Source organism: Podarcis melisellensis (genome assembly GCF_964234715.1).
Source record: "Podarcis melisellensis genome assembly, chromosome: 5".
Taxonomy (NCBI): Eukaryota; Metazoa; Chordata; class Lepidosauria; order Squamata; family Lacertidae; genus Podarcis; species Podarcis melisellensis.
In genome coordinates this window covers 64,844,495-64,866,552 of record NC_138537.1, presented here as the reverse complement: position 1 = coordinate 64,866,552, position 22,058 = coordinate 64,844,495, and the positions used below count along the sequence as shown (strand labels likewise).

The window sequence follows — 22,058 nt, the reverse complement described above, 5'->3', positions numbered from 1 at the left end:
GCTAGCTGTTCCCTTACTACCTCTTTCCTGTCTTGGGCTGTAGCTCCCTCTTTACATCATTTATTCTGCTATCCCCAGGTGGCCATGCAGGAGTTCTGTGTGTAAGGGGATTGTACAAAAGGCGGGGATGTAGGACCGGTGAGTGTAGGTCAAAATGGGTGCAGAATAGAAGACATAAGTGGCTTCAAAAACAAAACGTTGGGAAGGCCAGGTGTGAGCTTAGAAGTTGCACAGGGTGCTAAAAAGAAGCACTAGGAGGTTAATGTGAGGGGAGGTGGTTGGTGACTAGAGTGAGTAGGGTGAGCAGGGGGGCAGAGCCCCCTAGTTAGGCAAAATTGCATAGAAACATGTCAGGTCAGATTGACACTAAATTACTGAAGAATGTTCAGGAGCATTTTTTTAAATGCAAACAAATGTGAAGAACTGAAACTGAGAATGAGAAAATGCGAAAATGAAAATAATCTATCCCCTTGGCAAGGATTCTCTCAACCTGTGATCTGTGAGCTTTATTTAGGTGGTCTGCAGCAGACTAGAACACTTTATCAATTGATTTCTACAGAACTCTATGGCATGCAACTATAATACATGAAACTGCAATATAAGGAATAAACGAAGCCATCAAAATATAACGAACAACTATCACAGTACAGTACAATTGCAGTCAGAGGCAGGAAAAAGATAATTAAATGGTCCACCAGAAACCTCAACTATTTTCAAGTGGTCCATGGTTGGGAGTTTTGAGGACCTACTGTGCTGGGGTTTATGCAGATTTTGAGAGGCTTTACATTTCTGGTACCAAAGCTGGGGAGGATAAACTATCTATGGTCTTTGTACGAATACCTCCCTCTCCCCCTGCATTTCATAGAAAATATTTTTTAAGTTTGAGAGGTCCATTTGCCCTCCTAGGCAGGCGGTTTTACAGATGAGCTCTGAGCCGCTCTAGGTAACCAGCGAATGGCAGGCCAGATCATCTGCCTGCCACATATTGGCCTATGGCGGCAAGAGGTCTCGGGCATTTCCCTGGGCAGGGAACCAACTGACCGATAGGGGAACTTGGTCCTGTGTTCAGTGACAGGATAAATTGCCTCTTCCTTTTGACTTTTGGTTCAAAATGAAAAAAATCCCCCCCAGATGGCCAGGATTTCCTGGGTGTATGGCAGACCTATTAATCACTGAAAACCACATTCTCAGTTAAAACCACATTTTAAAATGCTGATATAAAATTTATATACCAATTAATATAAAAATAAACCTCTAGGTGGGTTACATTAAAACAAAAACAAGGAAAAAGGAGAAACAACAATATACATTATAATGCTTTGTACAGACTTATCATTAGGCAAATGTTGGGTGTGTGATGATGCTTTCTTTCTCAACTGTTTTCATAGTTTCCAGAAGCTTCTGGCTGGTTGCCCTGGAACGTATAAAGAGAAGGAAAGTTTCTTACAGTCCTTTTTCATTTCAAACACAGAAAGGCTCTAGAACCCAGCCTCTTGGATAATGGTGTTGTCCTCAGTTACTCTGCACCCCCTTCTCTCCCACTTCCTCATTCGTCGTCGTCATCACCTGCTGTATGGGGGCTGCTAAGTGCCCCCTGTCTTTGAGTTCTTTCTCTCCTACTTCTAAGGCTCGCTGGGTTCTGGGAAATGGAAGGTCTGGAATGTTTTCTAATAACAGGTCAGCAATGTGTTGCTCCTCCTCTTCCATTATTTCCCAACCTGCCTCTAGCTGCTACCTCCCTCAAACCCCTGTTGTAAATGATACTGTCTTCCACTTCCTCCTCCCTGGAAAGGTCAGGAGGCAGAGGCTGTCTCCACCACTCCTCTGCTCACTCCCTGACACAAAGGTCTTCTGCTGTGTCTATTTGAGATCTGGTCGCTACTGATGCACAGCAACAGGTAAGCAAAAATACTTTCTTCCATGTCTCTTTTTAATTTTTTTTTCGGTGACATAGCTTTGGTCTTGCATTTTAATAGCTTGCATTCTTAAGTTGTTCATTTAACAGTGTTATACACTCCAGAAGTACAATCAATAATTTTTAACAGACTTGCTAAAAATAATGGTCTGTTCCCAGCTAGAATTGGTGTCTGAAGGGTGCAGTAAGACTTTTAAAAAGTACTGGGGTTAGGAGGGCATGTTGTCTGGTGTCATGACTCACTTGGCACTGTTAGGTCTAGCTCTAGCATGGCAGATACTGGAGGAAGATGAGAAGGAATGGAAGTGGTAGGCTGGCCCCTCGTCGACTTCCGCTTTTACCACAGCTGCAACAGTAGCTCTGACTGCAATAAGCAGGTCAGAGCATACACCGGTACTGTGAGGGGCAACGTTAGGCTAAACGACCCCTGAAAAGGCTTGGAAGGAAACTCAAGTCAAAGGAACTTCGGCAGTGTCCTTTTAGAGTCCTGGCACCCCTCGCTGAAGAAAAAACAGCTGAGGTGGGGGGGAATCCAGGCACAGAGAAGAACAGCAAACAGACCGGTGAAAAGCCTCACATCACTGAAGCAGTGACAAGATGGTAAAATCTCTATTTCTATATTAAAATAAACATAAAGTGGTAGCAGCAGTAACAAAACCTAAAAGGAAATTAGACAAGGGGTGGAGGTACTCAAGGGGGGGGGGAATCCCTCACGGAGCGAGTAAACCCAAAACAACCCAAAACAAGATAAAGAGTAAAAATAGCGGAGGAGAAGTAATGCTACCACAAAAGTAAAGGAAAGTCAGAAGTACAGAAAAAAATATGGAGAGAGTTTAAAGAAATCACTCAGATTGCAATTAAACTATTTGAAAAGCACACTATCTGAAATGGACTTACTACAAAGTGCAAAGCGGTACAGGCTGCCTGTTGTTGGAGCTGGGTGGAGGGAAGCAGCTGCTTTGAAACTGAATGTCCTTGAAGGAAAGATAAGGACAAAGGAATAAGGAACGCTGTGGGGGAAAGGAGGGGAATTTCACAGATAAGATAAGATGGCGTTGAAGGTCTGAAGATGCTGAGTAATCATCAAGAAGGAGGAAGAAGGAGGAAGTAACGAAGACAAAATTGTGAAAGAGAAGATTAAAGGAGGGCAGAAGCTAGCAAGCAGAGCAAATAAGAACACAGTGACACCCAGTGGACAAAGTAGGAAAAGCAGTAATAAAGGAAAATTGGAACAATAGAAGGACACCTGGTGGTCAAAAAAGAGAGCGCAAAATGTCTCATGCAATTAAAAAACAGACTGGAACTGGAAGTCAACAGCAACAATTAAGAAGAAACTCAGGCCTTGAAGAAATGGATTTGAGGCAGCTTATTAGTTTGAAACTGGACGTGGGAGGATTGAGAAGAGAGCTGGAAGAAAAAATCAATACAATTGATGGGAAATTAGAAAAATTAGAAAACACAATGAAAAAAATGAAAAAGAAAATGAAGAAATAAATGAAAAATTAACAGAAGTCTTAGAAGGAATGAAAGAGACACATAAGAAAGTACAAGAAATTAAGAATAAGAATCAACAAATGGATGACATGGTGAAGGAAATTAGCAAAGAACAAAGGGAACAAAGAAAAGAAATGGACAAATTGAAAAAGGAGATGGAGGAACAAAAAGCAATCCAGGAAGCTACTGGGGATGCACTAGCAATGATACAGATGCAGATTAAAGAGAAGAGAAGACCTTGAGATTCAGGAATGTGCCAGAAGAGGAGAAGGAGGATATTTGGAAGAAGATGACTGAAACTTTAGCAAAGTGGCTACATTTACAGGAAAAAGACATAATAGAACAGACAGAGAAAATCTTCAGAGTGAACTCAAGGAAAGCAAAAATGAACAAAAGGCCGGCAGACTGCATCATTGTATTCACATCAAACTGGATGAAAGATAAGATCCTCCAAGTAAAGAGTAAGAACAAATTAACCATAGATGGAAAGGAAATAATAATTTTATGAGAAGTCCCACCTAGGCTGTTAAAAAAGAGACAGCAATTCCAATTTCTAACAAAAGCACTAAAGGCCAAATCAATATCCTTCAGATGGGAATACCCAGTGGGAATTTCCTTCAACTTCAAAGGAAAAAGAAGACGATTTGAGACATTTGAGGAAGCAGATATGTTTTGGAGGAAGTATTGAGGAGAATTAGGAGGCGGGAAAAGAAAAGCAAGAAATGAGGAAGGAAGAAAGGGAGAGCTATCAGATGAGGTGGAAGAAGAAGAAAGCTCAGCAAAGGGTGGAAGGATAAAGAACTACGCCAGTGGTAAAGAATCAGACCAATAACTATCACAAAACCCTTCTCCTTTACCACTGCAGATAATTTAAACTCTTTCCACTAACTTTATAATTTTTCAACTAATATAGAATGAAATTTAAATTGTTATCTTGGAACGTAAATGGTTTAAATAATAGGAGGAAGAGGCAGAAAATAGAACGTATCTTAGAGAGGCAGAAGTGGGACCTTGTTTGTTTACAAGAAACCCACATCAATACTAAGCATAAAAGACTATTGGTAAAACCAAAGTTAGGGGAAGAATTCATCGCATCTGGTGTAAGAAAAAAGGGGGGGCTTGTAATGTATGTTAAAAGCAAATATGAACCAGAATATGAAGTATGAAGATAAAGAGGGGAGGATTGTAATAGTCAAAATATCACTAGAGGGGGAACCAATTGTGGTAGCGGGAATCTATGGATCAAATAAAAGAAAATCAGAATTCTATGTTAAAGTAACATCATTATTAATGGAATATATAGATATGAGAATTATTGTGTTAGGGGATTTAAATGGAGTAATGGAACCAGAATTGGATAGATTGCAGAAGAAGAGGGGGGAAATGAAGGGAAGTTGCCAAAAAGCTTTATGGAAATGGTAAAGATTTTTGATTTAGTGGATATATGGAGATATAAATATCCTGTCAAAAAGTTCACATATTTCTCAGAACCAAAAAATTTGTATAGTCGAATCAACAATATATGGATTACTAAGAATATGACAATTGAAGCAGAGAATGCCGAAATATTACCAAAAACACTTACAGATCACAATCCAGTATCATTAACTCTTAAAGGAAAAGAGGAGAAAGGGGAAAAAAAGATGGAGAATGAATGTTTTCTTATTAAAAAATGAAAAAGTAATACAAGGAGCCAGAAAGTTGATGAAGGAATATTTTGAAAAGAATTGCAGGAAAGGGACAGATGTTAAAACAGTGTGGGATGCTGGGAAGGCAGTTGTTAGGGGATATTTCATACAACAAAACTCAATAGCATATAAGAATAAAGAAAAAAAGAAAAGGAAACTTTTAGAAGAAATTAAAAGGAAGGAAAAATTGGCCTATGCAAGCAAAAATAAAGAGAGATTAAATCAAGAAATTAAATTACTGAGAGTAGAATATAATAATATTATAGAACAGGAGGTAGAACAACAAATCAAATTTTGGAAATATAAAAATTTTGAATGGGCAAATAAACGAGGCAAGATCCTTGCCTGGCAATTAAAGAAACAAAGAAATGAAAAATTAATAAATAAATAAAAGTAGAAGAGAGGACAATAAGGGATATGACAGAAAGTAAAAAAAGAATTTGAAAAATATTACAAAAAATTATATCAAAAAGATGAAGTGCCAATAGAAGAAATAGAGGAATATATAAAGAAAAATAAATTAATAGAGATAGCAGAAGAAGACCATAAATTATTAAATGAACCAATATCAACTGTAGAAATTAAGGAATCAATTAAAAAATTAAAAATAGGGAAATTCCCAGGTCCAGACGGCATACCAGCAGAATACTACAAAGAAATGTTAAATGAATTAATCAACCCACTAAAAGAAGTAATAGAGGAAGCAGTAGAGAAGGGGAATATTCCACACTCTTGGACTCAAGCGTATATAACGATCTTGCCAAAACAAGGTACGGACTTGGAATCTGTCTCAAATTATAGACCCATTTCATTGTTAAATTTGGATTATAAAATTTATGCAGGATTATTGGCTAACAGGTTGAAAAAAATTATAGGAAAAATAGTACATAAAAATCAGGCTGGATTTGTGGAAGGCAGACAAATAAAGGATAATATTAGAAATATAATAGACATAATGGAATATCTACAAGTAAGAAGAGATAAACAAGCAGCCCTGATTTCAACCAATGTGGAGAAGGCTTTTGATAAAATCTCATAGGAATTTATGAAAAAACTATTAAAAGAATTGTGTCTAGGTGAAAAATTCCAAAAAGGTATAAATGCAATATATAACCAACAGAAAGCAAAAATTATTATTAATGGAGAGTTTGGAGAAGAAATCAATATCTTTAAAGGTACAAGACAAGGATGCCCCCTATCCCCAATGTTATTTATAATAGTATTAGAGGTTCTATTAAAGAAAATAAGGCAGGACAACCAAATAAGAGGAATAGTAGTTGGTGAAAAAAGATACAAGTTAAGAGCCTTTGCAGACGATGTTATGATCACAACAGAAAATCCCCTACAATGTACACCTAGAATATTGGAATGCATAAACGAATATGGCAGATTAGCAGGATTCAAATTAAACTATGGGAAAAGTAAAATATAAGTGAAAAATATGGAAGAAAAAGATAAAGTGAAACTACAAGAAATTAGAGGATTGGAAATTAAAAAGAAAATAAGGTATCTTGGAATAAATTTAACAACAAACACTATAGATTTAAGTAATGAGAACTATGGGAAAACATGGAATGAAATAAAAAATGATTTGTAAGTATGGGGGAAATTAAATCTTTCTTTACTAGGGAGAACATATTACCAAGGATTATGTTTTTATTTCAAAGTATCCCAATACTAGGAGGAGATAAATATTTTAATAATTGGAAAAGAGATTTAGCCAAATTCGTATGGTCAGGGAAAAAGCCAAGAATAAAACACAAAATAATGATAGATAAGGAGGAGAGAGGAGGATTTGGTCTCCCTGACATGGAGTTATATCTTGATGCGGTGGGTCTGACCTGGCTAAAAGAATGGATCAAATTAGATGACTCGGATGTATTGGGTTTAGAGGGAGTAGAGACGAGATTCGGATGGCATGCCTATCTAATAGATGAAAAAGTCAAAATACATAAAGGCTTCCTAGGGCATATAGTTAGAAAGTCTATATATAATATATGGGAGAAATATAAAAGACTCCTAGAACCAAAAACTCCCTGGTGGGTATCATTGGCAGAAATTGTTGCAGTGAAAAAATTAAATATGAAAGAAAATTGGGCTACCTATAAAATTCTATTAATGGAAGAAAACAGAGAATTGGAATTAAAGGATTATACAGAAATTAAAGCTCATATTAGTGATTGGTTCCAATATATTCAAATTAAGTATAGATTAGTGAAATACAAAAAGTTAGAATTTGGAAAAGAAATATCAAAATTCGATAAATACTTAATACAAGAAAAATAAAAAAAATATCTAAATTGTACAATCTGATTTTAGAGTGGGAAACAAAGGATGAATTGGTTAAAGCGTCAATGATTAAATGGGCGCAAGATATTGGGAAAAATATTATGTTTGAACAATGGGGGAACTTGTGGAAAGAAGAGATGAAATTCACTATGTGTTATATATTGAAAGAAAATTGCCTCAAAATGCAACATAGATGGTATTTAACACCTGAAAGAATAGCAAAAATGAATGAAAAATGTAGTGATGTCTGCTGGCGATGCAACACATATTTGGTGGAACTGTTTAAATATCAAACAATTTTGGGAAATAATTTATAACGAAATGAAAAAATTGTTCAGATATTCATTTAGGAAAACACCAGAAGGTTTTCTATTGGGAATAGTACCAGGAAGCCTAAAGGAAGAAGACAAGACCTTATATTTATACGCAACAGTAGCCGCAAGGCTATTGATTGCGAAAAACTGCAAAAGTGGTATTGTACCGACAAAAATAGAGTAGCTTGCCAAATTAGTGGAGTACGACAATATATCCAAAACAATGGGAGAAATTGGAAGTATCTCAAAAGAGAAGACTGGACTGGAAGGTGTTTAAAAAATACTTGCAAAACCATATCGAAAAATCAGAACTCCTATTAGAATAAACAAGTTCCGTTTCAAACACTGAAATACTGAATAAGATGGATAACAATGTGTAATAGAAAAAGAAGTGTGAAATTAGGCTAAAGGTGTGTGAAAGAAAGTAATAGAAGTGGAAAGAAATTGCAATTGAGTAGATTGGAAGTCTAACACAAAGGTGGGGTGAGGGGTGGTGGATGGTGATGGGAAAAGGAATTATTTGTGGGATTATGTTTTGTCTATGCTTTTGTTTCTCTCTCTGTGCCTGAGACACTGAAGCAGGCAGTCATGTTTTTTTCTTTGTTCTGACCAATGCTGAATAAACTTGTAAATATGCTCTCCTGAGTGCATCTTTCGCTGTGCAAACTCTGCTGAAAGAGCGTGCACCAGCCTTGGAATGTGGCATGCTATTTCTGAGGCTTCGTGTCGCTAATTGACTGATACTGTATCTACGGGAGATCGATGGATCGTCCGGCATCGGCGTGGGGGCGTGATGGACTTTGTCTCCCTGGCAGTATCCCAACAGAACAGAGACTCTCATAAGTAAGGGCTGCACTCATGATGGCTTTTAGCTGGATGAGTGGGCATGGAGAAGTGGTTGAAACAACTACTCAGCAGTCTTGAGGTTAATGTAATAGAAACTGAACCCAGGCACCTTGGCCACTCTTCATAGATCAGACCCATCCCAGTCAACCCTTTGTCCTGTGGGACTCTGAGACTGAAATAGCTCTTTTCCTTGTGCCGAGTCTGTACCATTTCCTTACATACAAGAAGGAGAATCTGAGGACATGTTTTGGGATGGGGGCCAGTGCATTTGGGCTCGGCTTCAAGGATCAAAATCCCCCGGGAAGCAATTGGAGCATATTGAGCAACAACAACCAGTGTTGTTCTAGGGTAATGCCACAGGTTCTCTACAGCAGTCCTCCCTGCTGCTAGTATAAGAAGAACACTGCTGGATCAGGCCAAAGGTTCATCTAGCCCTTTTATCTCACCTTTCAACACCCATCTTGTCTCTTCAAGATATTTCTTCAATATGTTGAGTTTTTCCCCTGAAATCTTTTTCATTAAGGACTCATGTTTACAGACTAGAGATCCTGTAGTTCTGTTTTATACACAGGTCCAAGATGTGGCTGTTTTGGGGAGTGGCCTGCTTAGTCCAACAGGCTCTGACATCTGAAGAATTCAGCAGTAGAAGACATCTGAATCCACAAGAATTTATGACTATTGTAAGTAGGCCATTCAGATGGCCTTGAGAACAGTGGACCATGTTCCTTATAATTTCATTTTTAAAACAGTTTTCAAGAGCACATGCATTTCCAGGAAGAAACTCCATGCTTGGCAGGAGTTATTTCAAACTGCAAGTTAATCTGATCGTGTTTCAAACAATACTCTCTTGGCTAGATTATCTGATCTAGAAGACACAGTTAGCTTTGATAACTCCTTCCCGGAGCAGAGGTTTAGAAGCCTGGTTCTTCAATGTAAATGTTGACATTTGCTACACAGGCATTAGCTGAAGCCATAGGCAGCAGATTCATTATATTTCTTTTGGTGAGACATTTCTTTGTGGTAGTTTACCATAGAGATTTGGTGTTCTGCATCATATCAGTACAGATTTCCTTTTTGTCTTTTTGTTGTGGAATGGAGAAAACCACAATCTCTCTGTGGTTATGTACACTTCACACAAATATACCCAGATGGGGGAAAGGGGGAATAAATTTGATTCAGTTTGCATTTCATGCTGAATCTACATGATTTGCATTTTCTGGAACAATACACAAAGCCATCCTTCAAAATTGGCACGTCTCCAATTTTTGTGTGCTGTTCTCCAGCCAAGTAATGGAAATAGAAATGCATATACCAGAGTAAAGTGTTTTTAGAAATACATATACAAATGAAAATAGCATACCAAAAAAATCATTTTATTAGGCAAAAAAGGTGTGTTTTGGGCAATCTTGCATACAATCACGTGTACATCATGAGAGTTTAGGGGAGGGATAGGGAACCTAAGGCCCTCCAGATGTTGTTGGACTACAATTCCCATCATCCTTGACCCTTGGCCATTCTGGCTGGGACTGATAGGGGCTGGAGCCCAGCTATAGCCACAGATTTCCCATGCCTGGTGTAGGACTAGCAAAGTTACTTCACAATAATCTTGGCCCTGGGAAGTTTTTGTTCTTTGAGATATTCAAGCAATTGTCCCAGAAATTGAATGAACAGATTTATTTATTTTTTAATCAAGCATTCCTATTTCCATCCTTCTCCACTCACAGCCTGAAGTTATCCAGTATTGGGGATACCCCAGTGAAGAGTATACAATCCTGACAGAGGATGGCTATTACCTGCAGGCAAACAGAATTCCACATGGAATACATAGTTCTGGGAAGACAGGTAATTTTGAAATTTAGCAGTAAATGCATTAAAATGCCACATGCCACGCCTGATATCCATATGTTCAATGTTACCCAGACTTCACTATTTTTTCTTTCACTCAACTTTATTTGGAAGAAATATCATAAATAAAGGGAGAAATTGTTGCAAGTTGGCTGAAATCACTTGAGTTGTGCTCAGTTGTAAACACACTTGATGATTCCTTCTTCATTATATCTGAGCAACAAGGTTTCCCAGATTAAACAATAATTCCAAATTATCAACAGTTAGAATAATTATCCATTTTCCTATTCATAGCAGAACACTATGAAATATCTTAAGTGGTGTGGGGTTTGGTTGAGTGGCTTTTTTATGCCTTTTCAAAAATCAGTGCAAATATTAACTATCTCCTGATTCTTAGGAGAGTTGATTAGAAACAGGCACAGCTGTTGTGGTCTCTCTTCAGCAGTAGGTAGCAATCACCTCAGAGACACAGCATTTCTCCCACAGGAGAGGCAAGGTCCACCCACCTTCTGACCTCACCTACTACTGCTACCTTTTGCCAATACTTCAGCACTGCCTCTCTGGATTGCTTGGGAAAAGTAGGCAGGGACATGTTGGCAGAAGAGAAAGAGGGTGGGAAAAGAAGGGTCATGGCGTTTTATGTAGGCTTACACAAAACATTGTTGCTAGTCTTCACACAATCAATGAAAACATTTTCTTAGGTTCTAGGAAACGTCTGGCTCATCTCCTTTGTACCCCCTGCACCCTACTCTGCTTGGCCTTGGGCCAGATACCAGTGGGAAATGTTGGTGCTCTGTGAGTGCCCATTCTCTATCTAATATTCTCTTTGTTTTCCAGGGCCTAAGTCAGTTGTGTTATTGGTACCTGGTAACTTTTGTGAAGGCAGGAGCTGGATTTCAAACCTTCCCAGCAATAGTCTGGGATTTGTTCTAGCAGATGCTGATTATGATGTCTGGATATTAAATAACAGGGGGACCACCTGGTCTAGAAGACATCAGCACTTCTCAATAGACCAAGAAGAATTTTGGAATTTCAGGTAAGTACAAGGGGCTATTGTTGCTTGGATGGAAGGGATGCTTTTCCTGAGAACTTTCCCAGGACTCAGCTAGATTAGTAAAGAAAAAGTGTTTTAGATGCATTGTATAGGCAATATAACACTGTGAAACCAGATGGCACTGTGGAGTTCTGTCTTTCCCAACTGGATTTCCCTATATGATTTTACAATGCGTTTAACTGAAATGCTTCATAGATGTGTTTATTTTTATCATCATCATCATCAATCTTTATTACGGTCAAGAGACCCAACAAATCATTACACAGCAATACACAATTCAGACAGCCTGTTGTTGTTTAGTCGTTTAGTCGTTTCTGAATCTTCGTGACCCCATTGACCAGAGCATGCCAGGCACTCCTGTCTACCTCCAGGTTAAACAGGAGCGTCTCCACCCCCATTGTTCTACCCGGACACTGAGGTCCAGTGTACAGGGCCTTCTGGCAGTTCCCTTACTGCAAGAAGCCAAGTTACAGGGAACCAGGCAGAAGGCCTTCTCGGCAGTGGCGCCCGACCTGTGGAATGCCCTCCCACCAGATGTCAAAGAGAACAACAACCACCAAACTTTTAGACGACATCTGAAGGCAGCCCTGTTTAGGGAAGCTTTTAATGTTTGATGTATTCCTGTATTTTAATATTTGGCTGGAAGCCCAGCCGGATGGGCGGGGTATAAATAGTAAATAATAAATAATTATAAATAATAAATAACAAATTATTATTATTATTATTTTGTTCAGACTTAAGGATAGGGATCATTGGTTCTTGCAACCACCGATAAAAACTTCGCCATTGCTAATGTTCTAGCGTTTGTCCGGTTTTCCATTAGGAACCTGACATAGTGAGCCTCTGATTTTCCCAAGAAAGGTAATTTCCCAGGCAAGGGTAATTTCAGTTCAGCCACCCAGAGCAGAATTTTAATTTAATTTTGGGGAATTTTAATCATGGCACCACACTCCATGTAATATCAGAGGGTAGTGACCCCCCCCCCAAAGCATTTCCTGCTCTTGCCCCTGCACTGTGGAATGCCCTTCCGTCTTCCATATGTAAAGCATCATCAGTGTGATTCCGCACATCGTTCCTGATGTAGATCTTCATTCTCCACTTGGTTGTAATGAAGACATTTATTGCCACTTTGTCCCTGGTGTAGATCTTCCCTCACTGCTTCCTCCCTGGAGGGAAGTGGTCCAATTTTGTGGTTCGCCTCCAGTGCCAGAATATCTTAGGCCAGTCCTAATACAACTAGCATATAAGACCATGAACAATTTGGCATTTAGATTACCTGATAAATGGCCCACTCTTGTACAGATCTGTTAGTTCCTCCAGGCATATTGTGAAGACACACCATTTTGCCCAGATGTTCCAGGATGTACACCTTTTAGACTGCATAAAGGGACTTCTGAATTACCATTTAAATTTAACACAGTTGAGCGATTTCATATAATTTCATATAATTCTTTAAAATTATCCTTTAACATGTGGACAACGTGCATATTTGAGAACCTATTGGGCTAGTTTAAGGGTGAGATAAATATTTAAATAAATCATAAATATATATTTACTCTTTCTCTCCTTACTCTTTCCATAGGACAATAAGCTTACAACGTTATCCTCCAAAAGTAAGGGTATCATATATAATGTATGGTACTGTTTGTATTTAGACATTAATGTCCACAACTGTATGCAATTGCAGACAGGCAAAATTTCACCTATATTCTGTGTTTGTCTTTCAGCTTTCATGAAATGGCAATTTATGATAATCCAGCAGCCATAGACTTTATTCTGCAGAAAACTGAGCAAAAAAGCTTGTTTTATATTGGCCATTCCCAGGGAGCTACAACGGGTAAGTTAATAAGAAAAGAATGAAATAGATTTTATTTTCTTGCCTTTTTGCATTATCAGGGACTTATTGGGGGTGTGGTCCAGTCTCAGGACTATTGGGAAGACTAGTTCAGAAATGAAAAAGACAGATTAAAGCATAGCTTTTAAAAAAGAAAAGAAAAAGCAGAGTTCACATACGTTCCATGAGAAAGTCTTTTCAGGATCAGGACTTCAGTATACAGGATCAGACAGCGTATACAGCTGTTATCAGTTCCACAGCCAAGAAGAATGTCCATTTGTGGTGCAAATAAATTCATTGAATGACAGGCATTTCAAAAGAAGAGAGATGGGAAACTTTTGCCCTTGCAGATATTTGAGACTCCAGCTCCCATCATCCCCAGCAAGCATGGCTGATGGGTTCTAGCTCCTGCAACACCTGGAGAGCCACAGGTTTTTAAAAATCTCTTATTTGTTTGTTTGCAAGTGCTATGTTTAGAATTGTTTCCCCCCCCCCAGGTTTTATTGCCTTTTCAACCATGCCACAGCTTGCTCAAAAGGTTAAACTCTTCATGGGCCTGGCTCCTGCCTACACATGCGAAGGCATCAAAGGACTCCTTTCCTTAATTATACGCCTTCCTCAAGAATTGATAAGAGTAGGTATTATTCAAGGCCCATAATTCTAATATATATTTTTCTTCTGCACTTTTATGGAGAGTTAGTCTTCCTGCCATCTGCTTCATTTCCTTATGTTGAGTGTGAGCTTGAAGAATTAGAAGGTTTGGATCACATGAACATTTGTAGCATAAGGTCCAAGTAGCCAAGTAAGATTGTCTTCCAAGAACACAGTTTTAACAGTGAGTCCCTAAGTGACTGTGAAGGCCAATTCTGGATCCACATGTCCCTCCACAATTTTTTCTGGTGGCTGCTCCCAGACAGGATGAAGACTCTGTCACAGTCAGGGATGCTAGAAAGGAATGGTTGACTTTCCAACCTGCATGCGACACAACCAGTACCATTTGCATTCTGCTGCTGTTTAGCTTCTGCCAAATACTCTGTTATTCATCTTACCGTCCACTATTGAGAATGCCCTTTTCCAGGACCCCACTCCCAAACTTTTAAGGAACTATCAAGAAGGCCCCATCTGCCAATCTTAGCACCTGAGAGGTTGTGTGGGAAGAAGGTGGTTGTTCAAGTTGTTGGAGAGCACCCCCTTAGAAATCTCTCCTCAGCTATTCAGAGCCAGGCCACATCAGAACCTGGCAGCAAAATTGCCTAGAATGCCCAGGCATATCACCTTGAGCGTGCTTGAAGAAAAGTGATATATAACTGTAACATAAAGGAGATCTGTTCCTAACAGGAACCTCAATGTTTCCTTCCAAGAAAGGACAATTATTTAATAATGCTTCAGATTTTTTAAATTTTATCTTTACAGCCTATATGTGGCAATAAAGAATTCTGTTTTTTCTATAACAAACTAAAAGCCAACAATGCCAAGTGGTGCAGCTATCCAGGGATTGACAAACTTTGTCTCCAAATCATGTCCTTATTCCAAGGACGCAATGAGAAAAACCTAAATGTGGTAGGTAGTTTTATTCTCTATCATTTACTCATTTATTTCTTTTTAAAAGAACTTGCTGTGTACATATACAAAACAACAAAAGAAAATCAATTTAAAAAAATTGAGTTTTTGCCATAATTTTGAGTTCCTTTACATAGTTCTTCAATGTTGAAATTCTAGAGGCCTCTTTTAATAAATGTTGATCTATCTTTTAAAATTTATTTTCAAAATTAACTTCACGTCTAGTTGGTAGTTGGTCATTTACGCGTGGCCATAGAAGAGGAAATGCACAGCACTACAAAAACCAAAGAAGTTTCAGAGTGACTAATTTTAACTGCTTATGCTAATTTCCAGATGCAAAGTTAGAAGGAATTACTACTGTAGGGCAGGCTGTGACCAGGTGACCTCTGTGCCTGCTCCATGTGCTGTCCAGGTGCTCAATGTTGAGAAGCAATGTCAAGGCCCCTGTTCTTCCTTCTTATGGTTCTTTATCAGCTGGATTTACTATGGGTGGGGGATAGACATCTAGGTACTCAGACACCTCTTCATCAGAAACCTGCTTCCTTGTGCTACATGCAAGTGTCTGTATGCTGCACTACCTTGATTGCCATGACCTATTGCTTTGTAAATAAATATATTCCTTGAAAATGTTTCAAGAATGTGAATATAAAAAGCATTTTCTTTTCTATTATTCTTCCAGAGTCGAGCAGATGTGTATCTTGGAATTTACCCTGATTTTACTTCTGTAAAAACTATGATACACTGGAGTCAGGTATGTTCTAACAAATACCTTCTCAGTATTTGAAAACATGGGAGTCAAAAGTCTGACATTTCGACTTGCCTGTTTAGTTTCTCATGTTTCTGTTTTGGTACTAAGGTTTTGATTTCCAGATTACCAGACCACTCAAAAGTTATATTCTAGATACTTCAATATTCAAACATGAGCTGTAACAACTCTTTGGATCTCATGGGAAGAACACAGGAAGCTGCCCTTTACTGAATCTGCCCATTGCTCCTTTCAGTTCAGTATTGTCTACTCTCACTGAGAGCAGCTGTCCAAGGTGGCTAACTGTAGTATCTCCCAGCCCTACCTGGAGTTGCCAGGAATTAAATCTGGAACCCTCTGAGTGCAAGGCAAAGACTCTATCACTGATCTATGGCTCTTTCTGAATATTTAATTTTGACATTATAATTCTTCCTTATGTTCTTTTGCCATTGCTTATTCTCCTTGCTGCTGAGTTCTACCAGGGAAACAATGAGACTAAGGAGTAGAAAGCTGACAGGCAGGCAGGGGGTGCACCCATGCACCCAAGTGCACTAACATCCACTAAATCCTCACATTATGCAGAAGGTGAAACATATTGCAGTGGTCTTGGCAGCTGAAGATTAGTGAAGGCTGGGCAAAAGAAGAGGTCATTATTGTGTGCACAGGCACCAATTCTATGGGGTGAGGATAGTTCCTCCCTCCCAACATATGCAGGAATGGGGCTGAACGCCCTCAATCTTGAGGGGCCAGGCTCAATTTTTAAATATTTTCTCACAAATGAGGATGATAGATATGTTAATAACCTTCTACCTGACTTTCCAGAGACACCACTGTTATAAGCAGAGCTTATGGTCCTATCATTGGCCAGGATGGATGGGTGGGAATTCTGATATTGTCAAACCTCGGTTTCTGAACAGTTCCATTTTGGAACGCCTTGGCTCCCAAATGCCGAAAACCTGGAAGTAAAAGTTCCCATTTTTGAATGCTTTTATGAAGCCGAACATCCGATGCGGCTTCTCTTTGAGTTTGACAACCGAAGTTTGACTGTAACCAAGATCCCTAGAGTTTGAATTTTCTCATGGCCCTCCATCTTTCAAGAGGATTTTGTTTTTGAACATGCACCAAATTTCAAATTGTGTATAAGTCTTTTCCATCTTTTTAGGTTGCTAAAACCAACCAATTTAAGTATTTTGATTATGGATCAAAGAACAAAGCTGTCTACAACATGGTAAGTGTTTTGGATTCTAATGAGAGATTTTGGCGGTTGGTTAAATGTTTAATGTGAACCGTGTTGTGATTTCTGAGTTCTTATATAATTCCTTTGGGTGAGATAACACCAAAGGCACCAAAGAACTGGTTGTATTTATGTGTTTATCTATGAAAGTGCATGCATTTAATGAGTAAGGGCATACAAAACTGCCTTATCCCAAGTCAGACTATTGTTCCACCTATCTGTCTATACTGATTGGCAGCAGCTCTGATTCCAAGCCCTACTAGAAAACCTGAGGGACCTATGGCCTTCTACACACAAACCAGATGCTCTACCAGTGAGCTACCACTCCCCTCTAGATTTTGCCTTTGGTGAGAGCCTCCTTCCAGGCCAGATGGGCAGCGGGGCTTAGCTGAGACTAGTCTGCTGATATGTGCGGAAGTTGCTGCCTCTGCTATGTTACTCCACCTTTCAGCGGTTGAGGGTGGGGGGGAGGCTGAGCAATATCATCAAAGCCCTACTGCCCCTCAGGCTCACAAGGAGACCCTCCCTCTGTCCTGAAGAGCAGGTCCTCCTCATGAGCCATGAGGACTCTTATTCCTTTTGCTATTCTTATTGGTCCAGAGTAAGGAGTTGGATACTGAATAGATAGTTAAAGAATGATTTTCAAGGGACAGATGTTAGGCATTCAATGTATCTGAAGATCCAAAAGATGTCTTTAAAAAGAGGAAAATAAATAAAAGTGAACCTAATTTTCATCTTTCTGTTCTTTTTCTCAACAGAGTATACCCCCATTTTATAAGATAGAAGACATTACTGTGCCAACTGCTGTGTGGAGTGCTGGGCATGACATTATTGTAACCACCGAGGCTATTGAATGGCTTCTCCCTCGAATCCCTCATTTAGTTTTCTATAAGAATATTCCTGAATGGCAACATACAGATTTCATCTGGGGTCTTGATGCACCAGACCAGTTGTTTAAGGATGTGCTTTCTCTGATGCAAAAGTTCAAATAATGTCTTAATATGAGGGGCAAACTATATATCTGATATTAATGCAGACAAATTTTTAAAAAGTTTTACATTGATTGTTTTCTGTACTTATGTTCTTCTTTTCTGTCGCAAATAATATTAAAGGTTGGCTAGCAATGACAAAAGGATCTAAGGAAGAAAAACACACAACAAAATTGATGGTAAAAATCTAACAACATGCAGGGGCACAGCCTCTAGTACTACTTATTATTATATATTCATATTATATTGTGTTACCATGCATTATTGAATAAACTTGCTTCTGTTCTTCAATGAATCATGGAATTCTTTGCCAATACGAAGGGACCCCCAAAAGGCCAAAGAATATGCAGCTTGGAATAATTTTGTATTCCAGCGGAAGGTACTCCAATTCCGACTAACCCACGCAACCAGAGGTCAGTGAGGGAAATGTCATACATTGCTCAGGTTTGGCTATCAAGACCATGAGCCTCCATAGGGTGGCTGTCTCTTATTTTAGCAAATGTTTTCAACTGCTTGACCCCTGTAATACCTTCCACATAAAAGAAGCTAATCGCTGGCTGGCATTTTGTACACCTGGCTTTGCCAGACACAAGGGAGCTTATTACTGTTGAGACTTTGCTGTTGATCTGGGGCACGTTAGGCAGTGTTTGTTGGTCCAGCTTTGAGGTCCAGTTATTTGCAGTTTGCCTTGGTACCTGGCTCTTGCTCCAGCATGGAATGGTGGGGGGGGGGCAGGGAGGCCTGCTGATAACCCTCCAAAGCCACCATTAGGAAGCAGGGGTTCTCCATATACAGTGGTACCTCTGGTTGCGAACAGGATCCATTCCATGCTCTGGCCGCATCCCAAGGAATTTGCAACTGGAATTCTGCGCATGTGCACGGCGCGGATCGCACGGGAACAGGAGCTGGATTGGGGCTGCTCAGCTGGGGAGGTGCAGGCTCCATCACACTTTCCGTTGAGGGGTTTGCGGCTGCACTCCCCTCAAGGGGGAAGTTTAAAGGAGCCCCCACCTCCACATCAGAGCCCCTCCACCACCTGAAGGCAGCCAGGCTGAATAGTTGCTGGGGTTGGGGAAGGTGGAGGCAGCCCGGAAGCTGCATCTGAGAGCCCCTGCACCACCTAAAGGCAGCCAGGCACTCCTCAACTGGGCTGCCTGCTCCTGCTCCTGCTCCTACTTGTGTGCAAGCAGGAGTGGAGGCGGGGATCTCTTGTCATGAAGCCTCCACTCAACTTCTGAGAGATCCCCACCTCCACTCCTGCTTGCATGTGAGCCCTCCTCTCCTCCTCCTCCCCCATCCCCAGCATGGAAGCCATGGACCTGCTGGGGTGATGGCACTCATGCCCACAGAGAGCGCTCTGAGTGCCATCTCTGGCACGTGTGCCATAGGTTCACCACCACTGAACTAGGACATAGTATACAAACAGACCACACTTCGTCCACAATTGACTGTGTAGCACCTGAAAATTAAGCAGCTCATTAGTTGAGGAGGAAAACACATTAACTATATTATTCAAAAATTCCATGCATGTGCTTACACAATGGTATTGCTGTTCCAAAGTTTTGTTTTGTGTGTGTGTGTGTATGAATACATATAACATATATGAGTAAGCCACTTCCGAGCTGGGGAGTAGGTGGGGTTGTGGGCTTCACGCCCCTCCCCCATGCTCGCAGGGCTGGCTTCAGCCCCCGCGATAACAAGGAATCCTCGGATGCGTCATCCCCGGGCCAGCCAATGGGCTGGCCCGGGAGGCGTGGCCTCGCTGCATTTAGGTCTGGCGCGGCTGAGGGTTTCCCTCTTTTCCGCGCTGCAGCTAGCTAGGTTTTTTGGCTCCTTGAGGATTTTTATCCAGCGCCTCGTGTGTGCTTGCTAATTCTCTTGTTGTTTTTCCAGGTCGTCTTTGTCCTTAGCCTGCTGAGTGGTAAAAAGGAGAGCGATTTTATCGGAACTACTGCGGCTTTAGGAATCTGGCACCTTTGTCAAGGAGCGGTCCCTGAATATATTTTAATTGTGCTACGAGGCTTTGCATTCCTCTTCAGTTGTTCCCCCGTAGGTTGCTCAAGTCGGGCAGCGCACTGATTTGCAGTAGGGGCTGGGAGCGGACCTTACCTTACAGTGGGTGATTCCTCGCCCACAAACCTCTTTGCTTTGGGAGCCCCGTTCACCCGCCCGGGTAGCTGCCCTTCGCTTCTTCAACTGTGACCGCTCGGCTCCTTCCTACGGCCGTTCTCATCTCCTCTGCAACAACGCAGGATTCCCTGAAAGCCCCCCGCTCGGCTCCTTCCTACGGCTGTTCTCATCTTCTCTGCAACAACGTGGGATTCCTGAAACCCTCCTTCGATCTTCCCCCCAGGCGCTTCTTTGAGGCAAAGCCGTGCAGACGGGAGCAGCGACATTTGCGGGCTGCTTCAGTGCTCGCTAGAGGTTTGAGGGTTGCCCAGTATTACTTTCCGGTAGCGGGGAGGACCACATAGCACAGAACAGCCATTTTCCTCGGCGGAGGGTTACTTTAGCAGCGGTAGTCCACTCGCCGTGAGGTCTCAAAAAGCATCTTAAATCAGAAGCCAGAGGCTTAAATCAGAAGCTGGAGGCTTGAATCAGAAGCCAGAGGCTTGAATCAGAAGCCGGAGGGGGTGCCTTGCTTTTTGTCGAGCCTACCGCTTCACGGTGTGGCTCTGCCATAATAATTTGTGACCGCCTGAGCCTCAGCGTCTCTTTTACTGAGCTGCCTCATTTAACTGGGCGAAGTGTAGCTTTAGAGCTGGTCCCCCTGCCTTAATTTTCTGCCGCTAGCTTGCCGATCACCGTTGCAGCTCTTTCGTGAACTTATCGCTGGAATTAAGTGCCCCCCTTTTTCTATTCCACGGTTTGGGGCTAGCATTGAGTGTTTTTTTCTTTTCTTTATTGTCCTAGCTGCTGCTTTACTTCCTGGGTCTAATAGCGGGTGTTCAAAAAGCATAGTGGTTGCCTGGGTTACGGCGCTTGAAGCCGAGTTATGCCCATACTGAGAGGCTGCACGCGCCATTTTAAGTAAGGGCTTTATACGGGTAAATGCTAGCTCACGGTCACCACATGGCTAAGCCAAATCTGCCATTTTGAGTGAGGGCATTGTGCAGACACGTGGCAAAGCAGCGTCCACCATCTTGACTGAGGGCATTGTTTGGGGCAATTGGTGTAGCTGAGTCCACCATTTTGGCCAAGGGCATTGTGCTGGCAATTCAGCATAACAGGAGTTTATAGGCCTATTTCAACAGTTTTTTGTAACCCTTTCAATAAGGGATACTCAGCTTGATTAGGCTATTTGAGCAATTGATTGCTTTTAAGCAACCTATCATTTTGAATTTATAAATAAAATAAATAAATAATTACAAAAAACTAAATAAATAAATAACAAATATTGCAAGAAATTTAAATAAATAAATAATAAAAGTATAATAACATAAATATATATATAAAAAGTGGCGGCTACACTGTGTACTTAGCATTGAGCATTGCAGTGCAATTATTCTACCAGTGTAGACAATACTGAGCTAGCTGGTGCATATTGTCCATATTCCACTGCCCAGTGTAGGCAACACTGAACTAGCTTGCTTATAGGGGGTTCTTTGCTGCCCAGCGTAGGTAATTCTGAACTAGCTGGCTCACAGTTACACAATTTACTTGCTGGTGTAGTTGATACTGAACTAAGTTGCTGAACAGCTGGCTCACAGTAATGTAATTACCGACCAGCGTAAGTGATTCTGAGCCAAATTGCTGGTGCGCCTGTATTTGCCATGGCATCTGGGAGAAACCAACAGGCATCATCTCGTAATGGAAACAGGGATAGCGCACAAGGCGGAACGCAAATGCCTGCCATGCCATGCGACCCTCAAGCATTTGCTCAATTTTTCTCAGCCTTCAAAACCTTCTATATGCAGTGTAGGCCAGGTGTGAGGGCGCTCCCAGCTCCTCCACCTGCATCACAGGATTACATACCTGACACCCTCCCCAGTAATCAGGAGCACCCCAGCACCTCAGCTTCTGGTTCAGGCTCTGCCCCACCAGTAATCACCTCTGTTACCCGCCCCCTAACCCACTCCCAGTCTTCTTGCTCCCATAGGTCTAAATAGGGTCCTTCGGGCAGTAGGGCGCCTCCCAAGGGGCCATCTGGTAATAACCCTCAGCAGGCCATAGATGTGCCCAGTATTTTTCAGGAATCAACACCACTGCCTGCAACAACGGAAGGGAATTCTGCTTCCTCTTCCGAGGATG

General features: G+C 40.9%; 1 protein-coding gene and 1 long non-coding RNA gene across 5 annotated transcripts in view; one reads left to right on the top strand and one right to left on the bottom strand.

The window, feature by feature from the left end:
• Positions 1-1,452: 1,452 nt before the first annotated feature.
• The window catches only part of LOC309370886, a 138,099-nt gene continuing 117,493 nt past the window's right edge, over positions 1,453-22,058 (bottom strand). The window contains exon 2 of the long non-coding RNA XR_014168726.1: positions 1,453-1,718. This is a non-coding gene — a long non-coding RNA (uncharacterized lncRNA). The remainder of the gene's footprint in view (positions 1,719-22,058) is intronic.
• The window catches only part of LOC309370842 (lysosomal acid lipase/cholesteryl ester hydrolase-like), a 51,180-nt gene continuing 30,865 nt past the window's right edge, over positions 1,744-22,058 (top strand). Inside the window, exons 1-10 of one of the 4 annotated variants that reach the window (XM_081912994.1) lie at positions 8,291-8,543; positions 9,118-9,226; positions 10,271-10,388; positions 11,229-11,427; positions 13,173-13,282; positions 13,777-13,913; positions 14,693-14,839; positions 15,519-15,590; positions 16,747-16,812; positions 17,577-18,102. In XM_081912994.1, the coding sequence (XP_081769120.1) occupies positions 8,494-8,543; positions 9,118-9,226; positions 10,271-10,388; positions 11,229-11,427; positions 13,173-13,282; positions 13,777-13,913; positions 14,693-14,839; positions 15,519-15,590; positions 16,747-16,812; positions 17,577-17,810 (1,242 nt within the window). In that variant the 5' untranslated portion in view covers positions 8,291-8,493 and the 3' untranslated portion in view covers positions 17,811-18,102. Of the gene's footprint in view, positions 1,899-8,283; positions 8,544-9,117; positions 9,227-10,270; positions 10,389-11,228; positions 11,428-13,172; positions 13,283-13,776; positions 13,914-14,692; positions 14,840-15,518; positions 15,591-16,746; positions 16,813-17,576; positions 18,103-22,058 lie in introns of those variants that run through there. The other 3 variants (XM_081912995.1, XM_081912993.1, XM_081912996.1) reach the window with 3 other exon arrangements.